The sequence below is a fragment of the Python bivittatus genome, unplaced genomic scaffold (assembly GCF_059951505.1).
Source record: "Python bivittatus isolate LINGU-HERP-01145 unplaced genomic scaffold, Pbiv_v1 ctg000000_np1212, whole genome shotgun sequence".
Taxonomy (NCBI): Eukaryota; Metazoa; Chordata; class Lepidosauria; order Squamata; family Pythonidae; genus Python; species Python bivittatus.
Window position 1 is genome coordinate 5,685,023 of NW_028277028.1, and position 26,075 is coordinate 5,711,097.

Sequence of the window (26,075 nt, forward strand, 5' to 3'; positions counted from 1 at the left end):
ATGTTTGTTTCATCTTTTTCTTATTTTTCTTTCAGTTGTGGCCTTTTGAGTAGATTTCCACATTTTCTGGTTTTGTACGGTATTCATTCCATATTAGATATTTTGTAATGATTTTTCATGTTGAAATAGCACTATTGCCTTTGTATGATTTATTATTTATTACTCTGATAAGTGCTTTGCTGTGCTGTTTTTTCAGAGAAGAATAAATATGCAAATAAGAATAGATGTATGTCTTGTATGTTTATATTCCTGTCCTATGTTCTGTCCTAGGTTGTTTCTACATTGTTAATAAATGTAATTCCAGAAGGTCACATTCCACTGAATTTATCTGGGAAAGCTAAGATCAGCGGAAGAGCCTGGACGACAACATCTGCCTGTAGAATGTATAGATCGGATCTTGACTCTATGTGCGAATCTCAGGTATGGGTCAAATATGGAAAAGGTTCTTAAGCTATGGCTCCTGGTGCTAGCCAGATGGACTTTGTGGCTATTGTGATCTGTCCTGAGGGTGTTTTGGATCTTATCTGCCATAACACAGAACTTCAATGGAATTTGGAGGAAAGCATCATCATAAGGCCAGGAAGTTATGTTACATTTAGGAGGCATTTTGAACAGTATAATAATAAGAAATTAGATAGGCTGTCCTACTTTGTTTAACATTATATTCTAGAATTTGAAGGACTCTGCTTACCAGCCAGCTGGGTGGAAAAACTGTTGCATGAGAAAAATGTAACTGTTTCATTAATCATTATTTTGCAGCTATGTGTTTAGTTCTTCAACCTCTTTTTTTAAGTTGAAACTTCTGTTGTTTTGGCAAAATAGAAATAGGTATACAGATGTGCATGAATGACTCTGAGGAGCTTCAGTCTGGATATAGGCAAGATTTAATGTTAACTTCTTTTGCATCTGCCAGGTTCTTATTAGAAATGGAGAGTTGCTCTGTGGGGTCTTGGATAAAGCTCAGTATGGGAGCTCTGCCTATGGCTTAGTCCACTGCTGCCATGAGGTTTATGGGGGTGAGACTAGTGGAAAGTTGCTAACAGCTCTGGCTCGGATCTTCACTGCCTACTTGCAGTTCTACAGGGGTTTTACAATGGGTGAGTAAAACCAACACTTCTCATTCCTTAAACTGGGGTAAGCAACATTATGCAAAAGAGAAAAGAGTAAGAAATATTAGGCAAAAGAAACAGGAGGCAGAAATAGGATGAAAAAAGGATATCTATATATTTCCTCTTGTGTTTGTTTTGCAATTTGACTTCATTCATTCTCTCCATATGACCAAACTACAAAATACTTTTTTGAATTCAGCCCACAGTTTCAGCATCTGTTTCTCCTTGGCCCTGTTTCTCCTTGTTTTATCATATATTGTCAGCCCTATAAGGTAGATCAGACTAAGAAACCAGGACCATATACAGTAGTCCTCGGTTAATGACCACTCATTTAGCAACCATTCAAAGTTATGATAGCGCTGAACAAGTGGTACTTAGAATCAGTTCTTGAAGTTCCAGTTGTCCCAGCACCCCGCGTTCACATGATCATAATCTGGGCACTTGGCAACAAGCTCACACTTATGATGGTTGCAGCGTCCCATGGTCACATGATTGTCATTTGCGACCTTCTCTGCTGGCTTCCCACAAGCAAAGTCAATGGGGAAGCCAGCAGGGAAGGTGGCAAGTTGCTCAGGTAAGTCTCCCTTACCCAGCAGCAGCCACCCCCAGCTCCCTTGCACCACACTATGCCGGCCACCTTCTCTTGGTCTTTGGTATGTTAATTTTCAGGTCTGTATTAGTTGAATCATGCAGTCTATCTGACCTTTAGTGCAAAACATTCAGGTTCTCATCCAGCATTAACTACATGTAAAAGTACATGCACATTCCAGGCCAACAGAGCTCTGATGTCACTGCAGGCATTCTGTATGTATTTATCCATTCATTTGTTTGTGTGTCTAATGTATGTATGTGATTCTGAACATTTGTGACAAGTATAGAGCCAATAGGTGACTGCATCCTGATGCCAAACACTGCAAGATGTTGCACTGATCTTCTCTCCCAGAATTCTTCAGCCTTGATAAATTTTAGGAGATACTAAGCTTATTCAATCCACATGTTGTACAAGTGGGGAGGCAACTCTGATAGATGGGAATAATTGCAGTCTTCCACACTGAGGAACTACAAGCCAGTGGTGCAGTATTACTTGGCTTGAAGCTCTTGCAGCTACTTTCATCAATTATGTTAATGCTTTGTGAGATTGAAGGAAACCTGTCTATGTAATACATCAGAAGCATTATTACAGAGAACATATTTTTAAATTGTAAAATAATACAGTAAGAGACAAACAACAAAACACAAAAAATGTGTGGTTTCTGTTTAAATTATTTGTCAAAGCTTATGCAATAAAATATATAAAAAGAAATCTGAGAGTATGTCCTAATATTCATTTATTTTTAGTTATTACTAAGATTTTGTGCTGCCCTATTCCAGATTGGTTCTGAGAGGCATTATTACATGCATGTGCCTATCAACATAGCATCAATTATTGGAAATAATTGTATTCCTCCTTGTGTGATGCAGATTGTATCAAGGTGGCTTAGATACAACATTAACATTAATAAAAACAGAATAAATTACATTTCTAAAACCTCAAATGGGAACATTCTTTATCTTTCTATTCTAGGAGTTGAGGATATTTTGGTCAAATGTCAGGCAGACAAGAAGAGGTGCAGGATCATTAAGGAAAGTACCAACTGTGGTACAAAGGTAAGCTCATGCTTTGGAGTAAGGTGGGTGAATGATCTGTCTTCATTAAGAAAGCTGTGCTGTTATATACTCTTGACATCTAAAAATATTTTGAACTTCTCAGGCCATTAGAGCTGCATTTAACTTATCCCAAACTTCGTCCTGTGAGGAACTTCAAAGCAAATGGCAGGATGCCCATCTTCATAAAGATCAGAGAGATTTTAACATGATTGATTTAAAGTTCAAAGAAGAAGTCAACTGTTGCAGCAATGAGATCAACAAGGTTTGTTTTTAGAAGTTTGGGAAATCTCACACTTTATTTTTAACATGAATTCAGGCCTTGGAATTTTTTTTAATAGAAACTATGTGTGCTTATGTCTCTGTGGAAAATATGTATACTTCTGTGAACTATATACCCTATAGGGGACTTGGACAGTAACATAAAATCTTTCCTATGTTATTATCTTAACAGTTCTTGGGGTGATAAAGTGTCATTGGGCTATGACAAAATTTGAAATATTTCTGTGGTATACGACAGTAGAAAAATTATCTAGAATGTAGAAAGGTATTTCAAATCTATATTGGAAATGTGAACAACAAGAAGGGTCATTTTACCATGCTTTTGCACATGCTTACTGTGCAAAAAGGTTAGAAGATTTTGGGTTCAAATGCATATACTGCTTCAAAGGATTTTAAAGATCAATATACAACTGAAACTAGAACTTTTCCTCTTGGGACTGATGGATAAACAGTTGGAAAAAAGTCATGGCACTTTGTTTTTATATATGATAACTGCAGCGAGATTATCGTACGCACAAAGATAGAAAGATTTAGCAATACCTACAATGGAGGAATGGTTGGTGACGATGATAGAACTTGCTTAGATGGCCAAATTGACCTGTTTGATTAGAGAAAAGACACATTTACGTTTATTGCTGACTGGAAACCCCTTATGGACTTTTTGCATAAAACAGAAAAAAAATGAACTTATGATCTATGGTTTTGATGATTAGATAGGATAGATTATAGAAAAAAGAGAGTCATGATGTAATTGTAGAGAAAGAGGTAAGTCTACAATTGTACTTATAAGTGACTGGAAACCACTTCTTTATGTCTTTTTTCTTTCATTTCTATTTTTCTTTTTGCGCTTTAGCTTTCTCTTTTATTTCTTTTCCGTTTTTCCTTCTGATTTTATTTTAGTTTGTATTCATTTTTACTCTTGTTTTTAAAACTTCCAATAAATTCTATTTAAAAAACCAAAATTTGAAATATTTCTGGATCCAGTTCAGATATACAGATAATTACTGCTCTTTGACTGTCTCTGTTTCCATGATACCTAAATAGAGCTTCTGTCTCTGCTCTCCCATGATCTCTGGGTAGATCTGCCATGGCTTAGAATTTTTTATTTTTCCTAAAAATTGTAGGTATGCATGCCTCTTGGGCTTCATCGGAGTTTCCCAGATAATAATTTGCAGCTGATGGTGCAATCAGGAGCCAAAGGCTCTACTGTGAATACTATGCAGGTATGTATTTATTTATCAGAGGGTATAAGCCAGTAAAACTGTGTTTATGGGCCAGTTTCTAATTATCTGCTGTTGTTGTATTAGAGAATAAATCTCATTTATTGTGTCCAGAAGAGGTAAGCTAATTGTAGCTGTGGTGTTTTTACACTGACATTTATGTCTTCTTATTTCTCTTGCCTTCTTAAAGATTTCTTGCTTGCTGGGCCAGATTGAATTAGAAGGTCGAAGGCCTCCATTGATGCCATCTGGAAAATCATTGCCATGTTTCCAGCCTTACGACTTTTCCCCCAAATCAGGGGGCTTTGTAGCCAGTCGATTTCTTACTGGCATCAAGCCTTCAGTAAGTTTACATGTATTGATTCCTCTTCTCTTTGTTTCTGTTACACAGTGTATGTATCAAAGAAGATGCAATATTCAAAATCAAAATTTTGGTTTCCTTGGTTTTTTAAAGGGCCAGTTAAAATTGAACCAGAATGTCTGTTGTCTGCTCATATGGGGAAAGTATCTTTTACTCATGGAGGTTCTGTATGTTTTCTAGGAATTCTTCTTCCATTGTATGGCTGGTAGGGAAGGTCTAGTGGATACAGCAGTCAAAACCAGCCGATCAGGATACCTTCAAAGGTAAGAATGTCTTTTTAAATCCTTCAGATTTTTATGTAGTTGCTGCCTACTTTAAGCACTTTAGGACAAAGAATGAACAAGTTAGAAGTACGGTTGTATAAAGTTGTATAATCCTAAATGGGTCTTCCTTCTTATGTGGCTATTTTCATACAGGTGTATCATAAAACATTTAGAAGGGCTGATTGTTCATTATGACATGACTGTGCGAGACAGCGATGGCAGTGTGGTTCAGTTTCTCTATGGAGAAGATGGGCTGGATATCCCTAAGACACAGTTCCTGCAACCCAAGCAATTTCCTTTCATTGCAGATAATCACAAGGTAGGTTTGGATCTACTAAGAAAGTGTACTATGTTGGTTTGTTATGAAAATGAGAAATATAAGACTGTTTTGGACCTTCTCATAAAAGAATCAGAATTTTTCTTTATGGGATAATGGAAGAAATGGAAGGAAGGTAGGATATACTGTTTTTTCTAGCTGCTTCATTTCTGCCATTAATCCTGTCACAATAGTACTTATAAGCCAGTTTTCCCTTCTGGCCCATCAGCCTCATCCTGGAATCCTAGATGCTGGATTGTTCAGCTGCAAGCTGAAATTTCTTAACCTGGCTTGTATTACTGAGACCTGGTTGGGCAAGGACAGAGCTGTTACTTTGTCCAAGATGTGCCTAACTGGGTTTTAAGTGCTTCACCAGCCTTGACTCTGAGGAGGTGAGGTGGCAATGATTCTCTGGGAGAACTTGATTGTGATCAGGCACCCTCCTCTAGAGGTGGCTGTATCTGATGCCCTGCCTATGTAGTTTAGTACCAGGAATAAGTAGGGGATGCTGTTGGTGTACTGCCCCCCCTGCTGCCTGAGCTGTTGGACTTCACTGCTGGGCTAGTGGTTAATTTTGCTCAGCTTCTGGTGCTTTGGGATTTCAATTTCTATTTCTTAGGGATGCAGTTGGAGTTGACTTGGAATTTCATGGCCTCTATGACAACCATGGGCTTATCCCAAGTCCATGAGATCTGTTCTTTACTTCAAAGCAGTTGGAATGTGATCTCAAGGTGGAGATCATGACCATGATTTCCATGTTATGGTCAGATCACTTTCTGGTCATCATGAGGCTAATTAGCACCACTGAGCTTTGTTGGGGAGAGGGACTGGTTATGACTGTCCACTTAAGGTGCCATATGATTTTCAGTGAGTACTTTTGGGTCATCAGCATGGCTTTTTGGCTGAACGGTTTCAGTTGATACTGGTGGGGAACATAACTTACACTTTGAAGGATGGAGAAAACTCAACCTTCAAAAAATTGATTTTGTCTATTTGTTATAGGTGATACAGAAATCTAAGCATTTAGATGAAGTTCTGCCAAAAATGAATCCTCAGCAAGCATCTAGACAGTTTCGATCAGTCAAGAGATGGCAAGTGAAGCATCAACAGTCTTTGAGAAGGAAAGGAGGCTTTTTGCTGTTTTCCCAGAAAAAGTTAGCTGGTGTAAGAGCACAGATCCCTACAGGAGAACTTGTAAATGGCCGGGATCCTGCAACTCTTCAGGTTATTCCATAATTCATGAATATATATTTTATTACTCATTGAATTATTTTGGTTTGTTTATTAATTTATTTCCTTTATTTTATAATAAAAACTAAAAAAGAGAAAAACGAAAAGGAACAAAACACAAAGATACATACATTAGCAAAATAAAAAAACAATTACCTAACAAGTGCTTAAAAATAAATGGAAAAAATACAAACAGAATTTTTTAAAAAATATATATGAAGTATAATATGTCATTACAACAATAAACAGTTACAATTCTATATATATTTATCTAATACAAATAGTATGCATATATATATAAATATATTTCTAATACAATTATATAACTATCATGCTTTTTCCTAACCTACTGTATTTTGCATAAATGAGTTCCATATTTCATTATATTTGTCCTTACAAAGTCTACATCTATAGGTGGCAATCTGCTCATAGGTGGCAAGTGCAATCAGGTGTTCAATCCATTGAGTGAAAGGGGCCATGCATTTACCTTTCCAATGATGCAATATCAGGGTTTTGGCTATAGCAAGGGCACGAAGAATCTATTTACATTGTCTGTTGTCAGATTCCATGTACTAGGTATGCAATTCAAGAGAATATTATCCTCTGAAAATGTTAGCTTTTGTTGCCCAATCACGTTTATATGGTCCACTACTTTCTCGCAAAACTTAGTAAGTATAGGACATTGTAAAAACATATGTTTTAAAGAAGCATTATCTTTGTTACATCTCCAACAAAATGCTGTCTTAGACAGTCCTTTTCTATACAAATGTACTAGAGTCCAATAAATTCTAAATATTATTTTTGTTGTATAAGTCATAATTTAAGGTCCATTGACATTCTTGCTAAAGAAGTTAAGACACTCTCCTGTTGTCTAGGCAATATAGAAACCTCTAATTCTTTAATCCACTCAGCTCTTAACTTCTGCATGTCAAATTTATTTATTGATAATAAATATCTATAAAAGCTAATAGTAGTTTTTTTTTTTTTTTTTAGTTTTAAAGTATTTAACAAGTTGTTCTAGTATCTCAGGTGTCTCAGAAGCTGAAAATGCTCCTGGTGTAAACAATGTGGTTAACAAATGTTGCAGCTGTAAATATTGCAGTTGGTTTACATCTGGTAGATGATATTTATCTCTTAACACAGATTATGTTAAAAATTCATTTTCATCATCTATCAATTGATCCAAAGTCAATATCCCCACTTCCATCCAATTTTTTCCATATCACCATCTTTTTGCCAGTTTTTAATGTTGGGTTTCCCCATAAAGTCAATTTAGCATGGGACAAGGGGTCGAATCTTTTTTTTGTTAGACATTACATTCCATAGCTTTCTAACTGACATAATTGTTTCCAGAGATACTAGAGTTCTATTGTATTTAGATCCTAATACTGTTCATTCACCCAAAGGTGCTATATATGTATATTCCAATGTTGCCCAAATTGGAAAATGAACCACCACTTGTTGGTTTCCAGTATTTAATACTTGACAGTAGGTAAGCTTGATGATACAGCTCCAGATTCAGAAAACCGAATCCTCCCTCATTAATTGGTAATTGCATTTTCTGTAAAGATATTCTCGGAATAAAGAACCCCATAAAATTTTTCTAAACAAAGATTTTATTTTCTGAAAATATTTTCCAGATATTTGAACAGGAATTCCTCTCAGAATATAAATTAACCTGGGAATAATATCCATTTTGAGAGCATTCACCTTTTCCCAAAGGGTGAGGATTAATGACTCCCATCTATCCATACCTGAAGAAACCTCTTTATATATTTTATTTATATTACATCTTACTGAGTTATATCTTTTACACATACCTAAATATTTAATGGATTCAGTACAAATACAGAATTGATATTTCTTAAATGGATGGGTTACCAAATTTTCATCTACTAATTGAACTATTTTGTAATATTCAGAGAAATAATTCACCTGTCTCAAATGTTCACTTTTGAATTCTGGCATCCATTATAGTTGTTAAATATGTGGTATGAACTGAGTGAGAAAAGCCGGAGGAAGTATCAGAAGAAGGCAGCAAGATGTCCTGATCCTAGCCTTTCAGTCTGGCGGCCAGATATTTATTTTGCATCAGTGTCTGAAACATTTGAAAATGAAGTTGAGAATTTCCTTGGAGAGTGGGATGCTCAGAACAAGCTTAACTACAGCATATCTGAACTTTCTTCCCAGAGGTAGTAATTTCATTCACATTGGTCTGTTAACGATAATGCTTCTTGCTTGTAGTCTAGCATGCCACACCTATAGTTTATTTTTCTTCTCAGTAACACTGGGTTTCTATCACAGAATAGTACCACAAAACTTCATTGACTCTAGGTTTTCAATTTGTGACAATCCATTTATAAGCTATAGCAGCTTCCTCATTTGGTAGGAAATTCTTTTGGCCTCTAAACAGATGGATCAGATCTACAAGATTAAGGGTGTAGGCATTTCTAGGAACTAAGTACTTTTTTTGCTGAAATTTTGCTAATCAAAAATTAAGCGATGAACTGGGATCTTTGGTTCTCTCTATACAACTAGCTTTTATCCTTCAAGAAATTACTGTTATCCTTATTCATTACTGTTGTAATGAAGAGGCTCTGATTGTAAGTCACTTTTCTAGATTAAAAGTTAAAAAGAGATTTTGTAATACTTTAGCATTCAATCTTGAGAAAAAAACATAAAGATGAAGTGTGTGTTTGCACAAACATACGTTTTTGAAAGAAAGCAAGAGAACAAAAGTGTTAATTACATAGCTCTAACATGCAGATCCTTTTGGATGTAAGCCATGCCAAATTCAGTGAGGCTTACTCTTAGATAAGTGTCACTTGAGGCATGAGAAACAGATTGAGGCATTTGAAACAAACAAGCTAATTAGATGCAGCATGAATTGATGTATAAATGATGAAACAAAACATTACGGTCTTGTCCCATGTGGGTGGGATGCCATTTAGACTCTATATTAGAAAGCAAAATTGCAGCCCCAGGTCATGAACATGTCCCACAGAAACAGATGAACACAGTATTTATTCTAGTGAGTTTTGTAGAATTATTGTTTCTTGAAATATTATTTAGTCTTTTTTTTTTCATTGTGATGTTGTTTTGATTATGCAGTATTGTTGAGTTTATCCCATTTACAATAAAGTGCTTTCTGTATATTTTTTACAGAAAAGCAGAATCTAAATTAATAAACTACCATATCCTGTCTTGGTGTCTTTAGATTACAGGAATTGCTGTATTTAAAATGGCAACAATCACTCTGTGATCCTGGAGAAGCTGTGGGACTTCTTGCTGCTCAGAGTATTGGGGAACCCTCCACACAGATGACCCTGAATACCTTTCACTTTGCAGGAAGAGGTGAAATGAATGTTACCCTTGGTATCCCAAGGTAAGATCTTGCCTTACTATTTTAAAGCTGTTACTGATTCAGAGTGCATATATCCTGTTCTCTCCCCATGCTATATTAGCAACTTAGTATGTGGGGAGAGTCACGAAGAGTCGGACACGATTAAATGACTGAACATGGGGGGAGAGGCAGAAGACCTAAGACTCAGGAGTCCATTTATCCTGAACTGTCCTTTTTAACAGCTGTCCCACATATAAGTGAGTTTCACCATTATTTACCATGATATCATGCTATTCCTTGTTTAGTTACAGACTAGTGCTAGAATGTGCAACACGTGGCCCTCTAGATATTGGTAAATTGCAGCTTCTATGACTCCTAGCTGGTATGGCTAATGGTGAGGAGTTGCAGTCCAGCAATATCCAGAGGTACATATATTGTTCAATCCTGAATTAACTGAGGAAAGTATCTCTTACCTCAAACTTTCAACAACAACAATAATAATTTATGAAACCTGTATGCTGCCCGACTCCCAATGACTCTGGGCGGCTTACAACAATCAAACAAAGAACTAACAATAAATTCAATAAAAGATAAATGATGGCAAGCATGACAGACCAGATGGAATGAAATGAGGGGTCTTGCAGTAATGGTGTTAAGCTCCCTTTTTTAGCTGGCTGGAACTTACCGAAGCTACCCAAAAACACTCAGCACAGTGGGATAAAAAATTTAATTGCATATTACAGTCAATTAAGTCACTTAATTTGGTTGATTACAGTTGGCATAGGAGGGTATACAGGAACTTCATTAAAAAGGCTATTTGTTTCATGTTTATTACCACTGTATGTTGCTTCGAGTTTATTTAGTGGAAAAGTAGGATATCCCCAGTATCTGCTGCTGCTATTATTTTGCTACTTCAGATTTTGATAGTTCTCTTGCTTAGATATAATGGGTTCCTATCTTCTGGGGAGATTGTTTTTAGCCCTGTTTTCCTGATCCTGAAGGCAGCACAGAGTCAGACTTTGAATGTTTCTCCTAGTTATAAAGAGAATGAAGCTGACCAGGTAAGAACCTAGTCAAATATCCTCTTGAGCATTAAGTATCCTTGCTACTAAATATGCAATACTTCTTTGTTAAAGGTTGCGAGAGATTCTGATGGTAGCTACTGCTAATATCAAAACTCCCATGATGAGCATACCTGTCCTTAATACCAAGAAAGCTCACAAAAGGGTGAAGAGGCTCAAGAAGAAGCTTGGCAGAGTGTGCTTAGGTGAGGTAAGTCCTGCTCCATAGAACTTGCTTGTATGGATGGAAGAATCATCACACCAGCTCTACCTGAGATCTTTAAAAAAATGTTTAAGGAAAGAATAGGATAGGCTTCATATTACTTTTTGTAGAATGACTGCAGTTTCTCAAAATGTGTCAGGCAGCTTTTCTCTTATTGTTTGGGATTTGGAGTAACAGGTCTTAACTGGTCTGGGAATGGACTGGTTCTCACTTCCCTATTACATGTGCACATCTCTGAGGTAGTGTTCTAGCTTTGTTTTAGCATCTCATCTGTCAGGCAAAACATGGAGGAGGCTGATTATTTAGAACAGTGTTGCCCAGCCAGCAAGGGGAATTGTGGGAGTTGACGTCCACACTCCTTCAAGTTGCCAAGGTTGAGAAACACTGATTTAGAAGCTTCTAGCATTGAAACTGAGCATAGTTACTCAGTGCAAAGGAGGCATAGTTAGTGGATACTTTTAAAAGTTTGCTTTTTAAACTACTTAAGAGTGCATTTCAGTAAATAAGGAATTAATTGATTGAAGCAAATGGGGGAAGAGAAACTAATAAACTCCATTCTTGCTATGCTGTAAAGCACCGGGATATGAGTTTTGCTATCCAATTGAATCTGAATATTTGGTTCATGGGCAGGAAGATTGCTGGAGAGTGTGAAACCCATAGTGTCTTTTTTGTTTCATCATTGTTAAATTATTGTAAATATTCTGTGGGAGGATAGGTTTATTATTTTTTTTTAAATGGTCCATATTCCTCCTCCAGTATTGCTTTGTGATGTGGGCAGATGATTTTGGAGAGTGAGAAAATATGCCATTATGAATTCTTAGCATTCATAGACATTCAGATGTTTTTATTGTTTCAGGTGTTACACAAAGTTGATATTGAGGAATCTTTGTGTTTGGAAGGGACATTAAGCAAGCACCGCATCTATGCCATCAGATTTAGTTTTTTGCCTTATGAATGCTACCAAGAAGAAAAATGTGTGAAGCCAAGGGACATCTTACATTTTATGGAGACAAGGTCAGTATCCTCTCATGACAAGTTTCCAGTTGTTAAAGAAGATTGGAAATATACCAGTTAATGAGGAGGAAACTGGGGGGTCATGAGGGGCCTCACACATTCCTGGGAGGCCAGAAGCATTGAGGGGCTGGCAGGCAGGCAGAAGTGCAGAGTTTGCTGACCTCTCACTCCTAGGTCAGGAGGGAAGGAGCCATATATGGTGCGTGGCTGATGAAGGGGAGAGGTGCAGGTCTGGGTAAGAGCACCTTCTTGGAGCCAGGAAGAGAATATGGCACTGAGCTCATCATCTTGGGTAACCACTGGCATCCTAGGCATGCTCTCTCGGTGGCTTCCAGTCCTCCATCGTCAATATCATTATTCATTTTGGGGAGGGGAGTTCCACACAAATGAATGTGTTAATTTGCAGAGTCATGGCATGACAAACTTTGAGAACCCCTGTCCTAAGTAATTTTAATAATAATAGCAAAACTTTGTCAATCTTTTCAGTACTTGATGTATATGGAAGCCAAATGCACAGGACTTTCAGAGTGTGCTCAGACGCAAAGAGAACAGAAGTCCAGACCACAGGAAGAACGTTCCTACCCTTACTTTTTATTCTTACCATTATCAACTTCCCCCTTTTCACTCCATGCACATGGCCTTATTTGGGTACTACAGAAAACTAAATGTGGCCCTCATACTGCCCCACCAAAAGGGTTACCCACCATTGTGTTGCTGAAAGAGAATTTGAAACTCATCAGTATGTTTGTGGGTTTAAGTGGCAACCTTACGATCTGTCTTTGCTCTGAGAGAATGAATAATTAGGTCTGCACTCCCCCACCCTCCACCACTGTATATAGGATTCGAGGCTACCTCTTGATTTCCACATTAAGTGCATTTTTGCTGTCATAACACTAACTTTTTAAAATGATATCAATATTACTGAAATAATTTTTCTTCAGTATTACTAAAATGATTTTCTCTTGGGGTACAGGAAAAAAATGGAGAATTCAGAGTCAGGAGAAAAATACATAATTCTGTTTCAGAAATGAATAATGTTGTTACAAAAAGATTGGAAATTTCCCTTTATATTTGTCATCTGAACTGATGAATCCAGGAAGGTAAATTGTAACATTGCATAATCTGGAATTCAGAGACTGTACTCTGTTTCTCTTATCCATCCTGCCCAGATTCTTTAAAATCTTGCTGGAAACAATTAAAAGGAAGAGTTCAAAGTTGGCATCTTATAACACTGTCAGCACTCGAAAAGCAGTTCAGAAAGACTTAGAAGGTGAGGGAGACATTGGTGCTTCACAAGAAGACCAGGTAAAGATGTAGACCCCTTAACTGAACTAGCATTACAAAGCTTTAATAAGCTGAATGAAAAAATTACATGTTGATATATTTGCATGTTTAAAATATATCTTTGCTGGCTTCATTCTATGTGTTCTATAGGGCTGTATTAAATATATAAGAATACTTACATGTATGCATTCTTCAAGAGTACTTTCTCTGGTTTCTCTTCAGATCATATAACTCTTTCGCCTTTTACTGTTTTTTAAAGACCAAGCTCATTTTTCAGTTGCCTTTTTTTGAAAATGTTTCATGTCATGCTACAAAATTACATTACTTTCTATATTTTATATGAATGTTAACCAAGCATATAAACTGATATATGTAGTCCAGATTTCTAGTCCTCCAGGTGGGACTTTCAACAATTACATTCTTCTTCAAATATAGAAAGAGAAGGGAGTTCTTCAGACCATTGTATAATTAATATAGAAAATGTGTCTTTTCAGTTTTCTTGTTTTGTTGTTCTTTTGTAATCATAAAAATATGCCATATTATTTCTGATGTGACCCTCTTAGCTTCCACATTATTAGTATAGCTTGAAAAGAATTAGATAGATAACCATATTATTATCACTGACTAACAAATTAAACAGCTGACTTCATAAAAACAATAAAAAACAAAGAACAGGAAACCATGTCATAGAGAATAAAGCATAAGCATTATCTAGAAAGAACAATAAAAGTACCTTAAAATCTAAAACATTGCTAAAATATCAACAGGAGTGTATATGACATTTACTACAGTACAGTAAATATATGGATAGCAGGATATTAAAAGTAGAACCTAATATTTTAAGAGTAAAATACTGAAATTCTACCCATTGAAAAAAAGAATGTGTAAGTTTTTCTGAGCAAAATTAATTTGTGAAATACCGTATTTTTTCATCAATAAGACGCCCCCATGTATAAGATGGCCCCCACTTTTCCAACCCAAAATTAAGAAATCATTATTTTAAAGATAAAGCAGAACACATTTTTATTTAGTAATTAGGTAACATTTACCTGATACACTCGGTGGGAGGAGGTCCAAACCATCTCTCTGCAGCCTATTTCCATGCTCTTTTGCATAACTGATTACATTCAGTCACGAGTGAAACTGCCGATAGCTTGTCTCTGCAAACAGATTTCCTCCAATTGGTTTGTTCAGCATCAGCTGACATCAGTTACATAAGGCTCGTGACTGGAGGAAGCCTGTTTGCAGAGACAAAGTATGGGCAGTTTTGCAACCACGCGGTTCTCTCCTCAGCTTACTTCCTTGCATAAGACGCCCTTCAATTTTTAATGTAACGATTTTAGAAAAAAGTATTGTCTTATAGATGGAAAAATACGGTAACTTTTGTCCAAAAGAGACCCATTAGAGAACGTGACCAGATCATATGAACTAATATGACACTATAGTACTGAAAGCTGCATTAGCTGAACCCCTCCGTTTCTATTTTAAAAGATGCATACTTATACCATAGAAATGAAATAATACTTTTTGTTGAATTAACCATAGTTTTAAATCTATAGAAACTTGACATACTAATGCCAAAATGGTCTTCCATAGATGTTCATGTGTTCATGATATTTTATTTATGCCATGCCTCCCTCTATCCTTGAACATCTCATTTTGTGTATTTTAACAACTATTTATGAATAGTTATTATAGACTTTTTCTTTTTCTTTTTTAAAAAAAATCAGTTAAATCCTGTTGTGTAGAAGTTCTGAAGCACATAGAGTTGCTACCCCATATATATGTGTCAGAAGATGTGACACTGTACCACTTAAGCACTTTTTTTTTTTAATCCGTTCAATTGTGTCTGATTCTCGGAGACTGCCTGGACCAGCCATGCAGTTTTCTTGGCAAGGTTTTTCAGAAATGGTTTGCCATTGCCTCCTTCCTAGGGCTGAGAGAGAGTGACTGGCCCAAGGTCACCCAGCTGGCTTCATACCTAGGCGGGACTAGAACTCACAATCTCCCGGTTTCTAGCCTTAACCACTACACCAAACTGGCACTTATTAGCAAATAATATATATTGCAATTTGTCAAATAACACAATATTGTTTAAAGCTATTAAATGATCTGTGGTATTGTTACAGATAGGAGGAGCTACTAGTCTGGCTGAACCTTGTGAGATTTTGTAATCTCTCTACCTGGGGATTTCTTAATTCTTCCATTAAATATTTCTGTTTTCAGCTTAGCTCTAGGGAAAAAAATTAAAAGTGCTTTGAATTTTCAAGCCCAAAGTCTGGCAATATTGAACCCGGCAAAACTTTTGTCAGTTGTGTGACCATGCAGATTTACACATAGGCAAGACTTAAATGAGAAACAGATTCATTGGGAAAAGGGAATACATGAAAACAAATAAGGCAATAATTTCACACAACACAATTCCAAATACAGATGAATATACTTAGTTTGACTAAACGAATCACACATTACCTGCTTGCACAAGATCTTAGCTTTCAGCAAATATAATGTATAGAATATGGAAAGTATTCATCAGGGCCTCCTGTTTGGATGTTATTAGGTAAGCTCTTCTTCTGTCTCCTAATTCCTCAATTTTATAAAAAGTGGAGAAGTGAAAGCCTCTTTTTAGATATGGATAATTGTGTTGCTCTTTCAGGCAAAAGACTCCATCTCTGATATTGGGCGAAACCAGCAAATCAGAAAATTCAGCAGTGGCTGAACTCTCCTTCCTAGCTTCCTAACCTGAATGATAAAGGCACTAATTTTCACCAATTAAGCTACTGTATAAAAAGGAAAATCTTGGATAGTTTTTTTCAGGAAATAAAAGATGAATTTTATCTATTCAGGCCTCTCAAATGAGGTCAATCAGATGCTTTATAGGGGCAGAGTTGTACTGTTCTAGAAAATAGGGTTTGTGTCAGGTATTACATGCTCACCTTAACTATGTTAATTTGGTAAATTATCAAACAGTTCAAACCAGGGTTAGGGTCCTATTGCCCGCTATGCTTCTGTAGTAGCTAATACAGGATGAGGGGGAATTCCATGCATGCTGAGGAAGTTGGATTCTTAAGAGATGAAGATTAAAGATGATCTGTGGCATTTCAATTAACTAGGATTACTTTTAAATCTGTTAGAAAAGGGACCAAAATATATTATGTAGTCAAAAGTTTGCTATTTCTATTGACATAGGATGACAATGAAGCTGAAGCTGAAGAAGACAGAGTTCCTGTTAGTGAAATGGTTGAAGGTGATGCTGATGCTACAGATACAAAAAGAAAAGAAAATCAAGAAGAAGAGGTAATGGTGGATTCCCCTTGTTTTAGTAAGATGCCATTAGAAAATCTGTCCATCACAGGAACTTGGAATTAATGTATATTAAATTTAGAGTGAAACAATATCAAATAATCAACACTTGATTTTAATAAATAACTGGTATGATATAATGATGGAAGTATTGGACTAGGATTGGTGAGATCCTGGTTCAAATCTACCCTCAACTGTGAAAACTCACTCTGAGCCCAACCTATTTCATAGTGTCCTTATTGTGGAAAAAAACGGAGAGGGTGTGCTATTTAAACTGAACATATGCTCCTGGGGAAAACATGGGATATAAATGTAATTAAGTAGTTGAGTAAGTGAAAAATAGTAGGCAGGCTGTTCATACAAAAGAAAGGTCAGAAATTATCTCCATATTGAATAGAAATGTTAATCTTGTATATTTTTCCATGACTTGAAGAACAAACCTTATTCAGAAAGAATTTGTGGATATCAGAAGTTATAGAAAGTTAAGTGTATTTGATAGACTTCTCTATGCATGTTCTATGAAGCCTGATTAGAGACTTCATATTTGTCATTATTTTTTAAGACTGATATGTATAAGGTAATACAGACTTGGAAAGGGGATTTGAATAAGCCAGGTGAGGATTTATGGTGGATTTAAGCTACAGAAAGTTAAGCCTAATATCTCTGTTAAATACAGTTGAATGCAAAAATTTAGGCACCCTTGATCAAATTGAACAGAAGTTGACACAGCTTCTACATTGGTACAGAGTTAAAGACTACACATTTCTGCAAATTTGGATGAATACTTAACTATTTATGTGCAATTGCTTACAGATTCAGAATGAGAAAAAAGTGAATATACCAGAGGCAGAAGTTTGAACAACTTTTCAGTTCATTCATTGCTATTTTTTTTTTAAATGTACAGTTGTTGATAAGGCCCCAAAGGGTTATTAACTTGTTAGGTCTAATGTACTTTAGCTAGGTAAAAACTAATATTCTGACTCTCCTTATAGATTGTGATTGTTATTTTGTTGACTTTCAATGATGAGCTCCTCTAAGGCAGCTGTCTGAGTATTTGAAAAGGAAGATAAGTCACTCTTAGAAATCAAGAGAACATTATAAAGAAATCTTGAAACATTTCCAGCTAGCAATTTACATAGTAACACTGAAGTCAGGGCAAGATCTAGAAATCTTAAAAGCCACAGATCACTGCAAATTACCGGCTGAAAAGTTCAGCTCACACTGGCATAGCGGTCCACAATATAGCATTACTTACACAATAGTAATCTGTATGGGAGAGTTGTCAGACAGAAACCTGATAAGGGTGAAGCATTTGAAGAAAAGAACACCTTGTAACTGTGGCTTTATTGTGCTTTGTGTTTGTGTGGCAACCCGTGGCACAAGAAGCATTGTGTAGGTGACAGAAAAAATAGATTCAACTAAACACCAGCATAGTCTAGAAGCTAATATTCCACAGATAGTAAATTAATGGAAATACTTACAGGAAAGAAAGATAAAGATTTTGAAATGCCCTTCATAGTTCCCAGAGTTGAGAATGAGTGAAAATCTGTGGGAAGATATTAAACATGCAATGTATGAGGAGACCTACAACTATTTCTGAACTAGAAAAGTTTTGCAAAGGAAAGTGGGAAAAAATCCAAAAGCAAACCGTAGAAAGACTCTGTAGGTGGCTATAGGAGATGTTTGGAACTGTTATTTCTGCCAAAGAAAGTGGTACAAAGTATTGACTAAAAGAGTATCCAAGTATCTACAAATCTTGTTGGAGGGCACCAGCTTGGTTAAAATTAGTAGAAACGTAGGAGGCCAGATTCCTCAGGATCTATAATTTTATTGATAATATTGTTGTGACAAAGCATAATAGTCTGTCCATAAATATTTAATATTATATCTTTAAATGGCAACCAAATTAGCAATAAGCAGTGACTAATAGCCATGGAAAATATGGCTTCTCCTTTAGAGGTGTTGCAGAGTTTGACAATCTTGCCTATTTTGGCAGTGCAAAACTTGCTCACTGTAGTAGTAGTCAGTCTAATTAGGTGATTTCTAATTCAGTCATATTTCCTGGAATATAATGATTTTCCCAGGTAATGTCACTCTAGCATAATCTCTCTTTTTCTCTCTGTTTAAATATATATAAAACACACTAAATATATTTTAAAATATATTTCTTGTGGTTTTAAACAAAAGAGAGGTGAAAGCAAAACATCTGGATTTTTTTCTTTGTATATTCTTAAGAAAATCCCCTTTTTTGTAAAATTTGTGACATTAAACCCCCCCCCTTTTTTTTGTATTAGGCATTATTGCAATTCGGAGGTGAAGGGGAGGATTTAAGCAAAAAGAGTCACCTAGCAGAAGGCCCTGAATGGATTTATAAGCACTAATGATACTGTGTGCTTTTGCATTAGTGAAACTGAATCTGATTCAAGTATGTTTCTCTGCAGGTTGATTACGAGAGTGAGGATGATAATGAAATGGGTGATGATGACGACATTCCAGATCAGGAAGAGGCTGCACCAGATGAAAAAAATCCTGAGGCACTGGAAACTCAGGATGAGCTTTCTGCTTCTTCCTCTAGTCAAAGCGCTCGAAGCAAGAGAAAGGAGTGGAATGAAATGGCACAGCATAGAATTAATGCTGTACTGGAAGGCCATGATGCTATAGAAAAATATGCATATGACATTGATAATGAACTGTGGTGTGAGGTAAAGTTACTGAAATAGAGAGGAGGAAGAGTGTTGGGTTCCAGAACTAGTGTGTCTAAATTATCAGAGCATAGCTTAGAATTTGCTATAGGCAGCTCGTTTAATATTTTAACTCTTGTTATCACCAAGACCAGATATTACCTGTAATCATAAAACTATATATGAGAGCCATGCATTTTAGTGGTTAGGGTGTTGGATTAGGACCATAAAGATCTGACTTAAATCCCCATTCACCTGCCTTTGGGCCAGTGACCCTTCTCTCAGTGTAATCTCTACAGGGTTGTTGTAAAAATAACATTGTGTTGGTGGTTGAGAAGAATACACTGTCTTGAACTCCTTGGATGAAAATTAGAATAGGAATATCTTTTTTAAAATGTACTGTTTTTAAAAAAGAACAGAATGACAACATGGAAAAGCACGAAGAGAGAAACCTAGCCAATAAAATATACGTACATAACATGTCAGCAAACAAGTCATTGTGAAACAATAGCAAACAATTTTTTTTTGTGCCTTCGAGTCAGTTTTGACTCCTAGTGACTGCCTGGACAAGTCCCTGCAGTTTTCCTGGCAAGATTTCAGAAGTGGTTTGCCGTTGCCTCCTTCCTAAGGCTGAGAGAGAGTGACTGGCCCAAGGTCACCCAGCTGGCTTCGTGCCTATGATGGGACTAGAACTCACGGTCTCCCGGTTTCTAGCCTGGTGCCTTAACCACTGCACCAAATTGGCTCTCTAATATATAATATAATATCAAGCAATAATAATAATCTTACAATAAATGTAATGTAATATAATATAATATCAAGCAGTACATTGAAATGAACACTTAAGTCCTATACTTATTCACCTAGGAACATGTCAATTTGACTGTAACTGTTTTTTCCCCCTGAGTAGATATTTATTAGATTGCATTGTACCTATACCAGGTAATACCGTAAAATCAGTGCAGCATTAAATTTGATCTGCTGACTTTCCAGACCAGGCTGTCTGTAGGACATGCTGAACATCCTAATATGACTCTTGGTGTTTAGCACTTTGGTATTCAGCATGTCAGAAATGCAAGCTGGGATGTCCATCTGATGAAAATAGTTTTGGACAATACAGTAAAAATGATACAGTGCAAGACTTCTCATGAGTTGCGAGCCTGAAGTTTTATGGTGCCTAAATGTATTAGTATTATTTTGGGGTAACTTAATTTTGTGTGCATTCAACTTTTTACCATGTGTGCAGGTCTGATGAGTAGTATGTGCAAGGACACCTTAGAGGGAACATAGATTGTATCTCAAGTACAGGGATTTCACTATTTCAATCTTTGATCTAAGGAGCTCAGCCCTGGTTTTCATGTGTATGTATCATGCCTTTTTCCTGATGCTACAAACATTACCAGTTTGCAATTCTACTTGCTTTGTGCAATACCACACCTGCATATCAAGTACTATCACTTGACTATGGGGCAAAATATTGGTGAAATGTCCTTATATGTCAACAAATGTTTATTTTAGTAAATTTGATCCAAAGGAGAAAAAGCAGACGACTTGTGTGCCAAAGGAATTGCTCATTATATGCTAGGGTTTTTCAAATCACTTTAAGAAGGGGGTGTTGTCATGGTTTTAGGTGATTGAACTGCTTTTTAACAATGGATGGAAGGCTTTTCATTAATCAGTACAGTATTAAATTGTCTTGTAGGTCTCACTAAAGCTTTCTCTGACAAAGGAGTACTTTGATCTTGCATCACTTGTGACATCTCTGGCAAACAGCACTGTCATCCAGGAGACAAAGGGAATAACACGGTGTCTCTTAAATGAAACCAGCAATAAGAACGGAGAGGTGGTGCTCACTTTACAAACAGAAGGGATAAATCTTCCTGAGCTCTTCCGCTATTCTGATGTATGTAATGAGGAAGCGTTCTGTGTTTTCCATAGTGTCACAGAGAGGAAAAATAGTGGGGAAACCCACCATGCATGAGAATTATTGCTGTTCTGAATTTCTGCCATGCAGTGTTTTGTTCACATATTTAAGATACTTTGGCAAAGTTGAAGATACTTGGCATTTATCCATAATTTCTGTTATATTGATAGCAATTTTGACTGATTTCACTGAAAAAGAACTTATTCAGTGAAATCAATCAATATTGCTATCAATATCAATATAATAGAAATTATGGATAAGTGCCACGTACAGGTAGTCCCTGGGTTAAGAACACCTGGTTTATGGACAACCCATAGTTAAGAACGGAGCCTATTGTAGCAAAATTCAAGTTAAATATACAATGATTCGAGTTAAATACACAGTGGTTCCAGTTAATTACACAATACTACTACTTATACAGTATTATACAATAATATTGTTCCAGATTACATACAAATTCAACTTAAGGACAGACCTTGGGAATGGAACTCGTTTTTAAACTGGGGACTACTTGTATCTTAAACTTTGCTAAAGGTTTTGCTTTTGGATTTGAATGGAGCTGTAACTGGTATAAAACTGCCTGTATATTTTGATATTTGATTTCAGAACTGTAAACTGGTCACAAATAGGAGATATTGGTCTCTGTAATTTTCTGTTTTATTCTATCTAATTCTTACAATTACTTTCCATTTATTCTTGCTATGCACAATTAAAGTTTATTAAAGAAAAGGGTGAATTGAAGCAAATAGTTTGCACAGGTTTCTGGGAATGGACTGTGTAATTGAGGGATGTTATGAAATCTTCGCTTCATTTTCACTTTTTTCATTGAGTAATTGAATTAAAGTTGCTGACAGAGAGATATGTGTGTGCAGTTAGGAGCAAGTGAACAAGAATAATATGTATGTGGTTTTTAGGAGTCTGTTCTAGAACCTTGCAGGCTTAGTTACAGAAAAGTTCTCTTTGTCTAGTTCCATATTATGCTCCTTCAGCTATATTTTTATTTGCTAATGTTCAGTTCTGTCTTTCCTTAGCTGTTCATAAACATAGTTCCTTAGGGTGGATGATCTACAGTTTGCTTCACTCCTACACTTGTCATATTTGTTTCTTTTAGATTTTTGATATGAATAAGCTTTATTGCAATGACATTCATGCAATGGCCAACACCTATGGGATTGAAGCTGCTTTCAAAATTCTTGAAAGAGAAATCAAAGACGTGTTTGCTGCATATGGTACATCAATTTATATAATATTAGTTGAATCTAATGGCATATATAAAACATTGCCTACTATTGTAGGCTTGAAAGCAACTCATTCTGCCTATACTAGCAGTTCTTTATTTTTTTTTTAATTTGGGCATATCAAAAGGTTTGAGGATTGCCACATTTTGATGCTCAATCCAAAAATCTTTTGTAGTAACTTCACAGACCATAGATTGGGAACCACTGGTCTATACCAATCTTCTCATATATTTTGCTATACAGATAACGTTTTTATAGCACAGGTGATGAAGCTACAATTTTCTGCCATATAGTTATATTTTTCAGTAATATTCAGTATAGTGACATTATACTTATTATAAAATATCTTATACTGATTAAAAAGTGCATTACAGAGAATCTAGAAACCTCTCAATTGTCTGTGTCTGTCCCTGCCCCCCCACCTGATATTTAGAATGTTGTACAGAACAGATGACCCAAATAGAGCTTAGCAGTGTAACCTTCATTCGCTTGTCTTACAAGGACTGAACATTCATAACATTGCCCCTTAGGACAGATGAACCCATTAAACCCTTTCAGGTTTATGTCATCGAGTCAGCAGTGGGAACCTTACAACGTTGGTATTTATTAGAGTGGCTTCAAGGAAGATATGGAAGATGGGTTTATTGAGGTATCTTGTATATATCTTTATAAAGCCCTTTTAGGAGACATTGATATTACTTTTCTATTGACAGGAATTGTGGTTGATCCTCGGCATCTCTCCTTGGTGTCAGACTACATGTGCTTTGAAGGTGTTTACAAACCTTTGAATCGGTATGGAATGCAGTCCAATTCATCCCCTTTACAACAAATGACTTTTGAGACAAGCTACAAGTTTTTGAAGGAAGCAACTATGTTGGGTAAATACCTTCCAGTTATTATGAAAATTGTAGTTTATATAGTAGACTTTAATTATTAGTACTGATGGAAGTTTATTTTTCCATACCCATATTTTTGCTTTGTTTGTCTGAAACTAAAAGCATCCAGGTCCAGGCAGCCACAGTTGCATAAATTAACAATGTATGCACATTGGGTAGTTCTTCAAATGAAATAGTGATGAAAGTTTCATGTACAGGTAGTCTTTGGTTAACGACCATTCAGCGACCATTTGAAGTTACAACAGCGATGAACAAGGAGACTTATGGCTGGTCCTCGTAGTTGCGGCTGTTGCAGTGTCCTTGTGGTCACATGATTGTGATTCGGGCGCTTGGCAACCGGTTCACAATTATGATGTTGCAGCATCCTGTGGTGACGTGATCACCATTTGCAACCTTCATTGCTGGATTTCAACAAGCAGAGTCAATGGAGAAGCTGACAGGAGGTTGCAAACAGCAATCTTGTGACATCATGCCTAACAACCACAGCCAGAACTGCCATTGTAAGTTGGCATGGTCACATGATGTCATGTTTTATGACTGTGTTGCTTAGTGACAGAGTTCCCAGTCCCAATTACCATCATTAAGTGAGGACTCCCTGTAGTCTTTTTTCTTGAAGAGGGGCATACCTGCCAACATCTATGTATTTATATATATTTATGTTTTTAATGTTCTGTGTGAGTCACCCAGAGTTCCCCCATTAGGGGGAGATGGGCGGGGGAGAAATTTAATAAATACATACATACATACATACGTTGGTATGCAAACAGAGTCTTCGGAAGGGAGAGAGTCTGCATGTTAAGTCATATGTTCTTCAGATTCAGAAATCATGGCAGAGGGTGGGCTCCACTCTACACCACTGCCAGAGTGGCCTGTCATTCTGTATAATAGCTAGTGATACACAGCATCACTCATGTTAAAGTTATTGCTAAATGCTGCCATCTACTACAGGTAGTCCTCAACTTACGACCATTTGTTCAGCAACTGTTCAAAGTTACAACGGTGCTGAATGAAGGGACTTGCAACCGGCCCCCAAAGTTACAGCTGTTGCAGTATCCCTGTAGATACATGATCAAAATTTGGGCACTTGGCAGCCTGCCTGCACTTATGACTGCAGGGTTGCTTTATCTCCACCTACCCACCTATCTTCCCCCCATCTATGCCCTTTTGGCCCCCTGCACTTTGCAGCCCCTGATGTCCTAGCTGACCTTCACCAAGCATGCCTGGCCTGGCCCTTTGCAAGGCAGCTACTGGCTGCATGAGGCTTTCTTCCCCAGGTCATGCATGGTGATTTCCTTGCGAGACATGGGGAAGATGGCCTCACATGGCCAGTAACTGCCTTGCGAAGGGCCAGGCCAGGCATGCCTCGTCAGCAGCAGGAGCAAGAAGGTGGTGAAGGTCAGCTTGGGTGGCAGAGTGCAGGGTGGCAGTGGCCTTTGAGTGCAGGGTGGCGAGAGCGACTGAAGCTGGGACTGGACTGGGGTGGCTGGGACTGGGCTTTATACTGTGAAGGGCTTCATGCGCTGTGGCTCAGGGGCTTCTTGCAGAGCTGCAGCATGCCAAGAAGCCCCTGAGCTGCAACATGGCAAGCACCCCCAGAGCCACATGGTTCTGGGACTGCTTGCCACCCCACAAGGCAGGGTGCAGGGCGGCCAAAAGGACAGAGACAGGGTGGGAATAGGCAGTTGGGGGAGTTGAAGGGGAGGCAGTCCCTTACCTTGCAAGAAACGAGGCTCAGGGCTGGGAGGCACCAAACCCAGAATGGCTTGGATTGGGGTGGGTCTTTGGCTAACAACTGGTGGAATTCGCTTAACAGCGGCAATGGGGAATGCTGGGATTGCTGTCGCTAAGCAATGCAGTCATATGACATTGCACATTATGACCGCATTGCTTAGTGATGGAAATTCTGGTCCCAGTTGTGGTTGTAAGTCAAGGACTATCTGTATGACAGTTGGATGCAGGGGTATTATGTGTTAATGAGGACTGATGCCAAGGCCCACATAACATACACCATGACAGCATGAATTCCCATGGCTAGTGGATTGTGGTGAAGTATTATTCAAGTCTCAGCAATAAATTTATTTATTGAGAGCCAGACTGGTGTAGTGGCTAAGGTTAATAGAAACCAGGAGACCATGAGTTCTGTAATAGAAACCAGGAGACCAGGCCTCCCTTAGGCATGAAAACCAGTTGGGTGACTTTGGGCCAGTCGGTCTTAGCCCAACTTGACTTCACAGGGTTGTGGTTGTGGGAAAAACAGGAGGGGGAAGCATTAAGTGTGTCTTGAATTCACTAAAAAGAAAGATGGATAAAAAAGAAAGTACAGTGGTACCTCTAGTTACGAACGCCCCTCCTTACGAATTTTTCAAGATATGACCAGCTCCGGCCCCAAAAATTTACCTCGACATGCAAACTCCGCCTCTACTTACGAACCGGATCCGCGGCCATTTTCCCTGCTGCCACGCGGTCGCGGCTTCCTGTGGGCGAGATCGCGGTAGCAAGGAGACGTTCGGTGAGGCTTGTGATGTGTTTTGTGGCATTTGGAAGGTTTTTGTGGCGTTTGGAAGGTTTTTGAGGTTTAAAAATAAAATGCATATGTTTCAGAACTGTTTAGCCGTATTTACATTGAACCTTATGGGGGAAATTTACCTCGGGGTGCGACCAAATTCGAAGGGCGGATTAGCCA

The 26,075-nt window shown here is 37.4% G+C and overlaps 1 protein-coding gene across 2 annotated transcripts in view; it reads left to right on the top strand.

Annotated features, from left to right (window-relative positions):
- The window catches only part of POLR1A (RNA polymerase I subunit A), a 46,779-nt gene that overhangs the window by 20,008 nt on the left and 696 nt on the right, over positions 1–26,075 (top strand). For both annotated transcript variants that reach the window (XM_088140244.1, XM_088140298.1), the window contains 19 exons: positions 271–420; positions 914–1,097; positions 2,674–2,756; positions 2,860–3,018; positions 4,160–4,258; positions 4,446–4,598; positions 4,797–4,879; positions 5,033–5,198; positions 6,198–6,419; positions 8,403–8,617; positions 9,643–9,810; positions 10,905–11,040; positions 11,909–12,066; positions 13,236–13,371; positions 16,540–16,647; positions 19,095–19,355; positions 21,037–21,237; positions 22,370–22,487; positions 23,210–23,374. In XM_088140244.1, the coding sequence (XP_087996370.1) occupies positions 271–420; positions 914–1,097; positions 2,674–2,756; positions 2,860–3,018; positions 4,160–4,258; positions 4,446–4,598; positions 4,797–4,879; positions 5,033–5,198; positions 6,198–6,419; positions 8,403–8,617; positions 9,643–9,810; positions 10,905–11,040; positions 11,909–12,066; positions 13,236–13,371; positions 16,540–16,647; positions 19,095–19,355; positions 21,037–21,237; positions 22,370–22,487; positions 23,210–23,374 (2,965 nt within the window). The remainder of the gene's footprint in view (positions 1–270; positions 421–913; positions 1,098–2,673; positions 2,757–2,859; positions 3,019–4,159; positions 4,259–4,445; positions 4,599–4,796; positions 4,880–5,032; positions 5,199–6,197; positions 6,420–8,402; positions 8,618–9,642; positions 9,811–10,904; positions 11,041–11,908; positions 12,067–13,235; positions 13,372–16,539; positions 16,648–19,094; positions 19,356–21,036; positions 21,238–22,369; positions 22,488–23,209; positions 23,375–26,075) is intronic.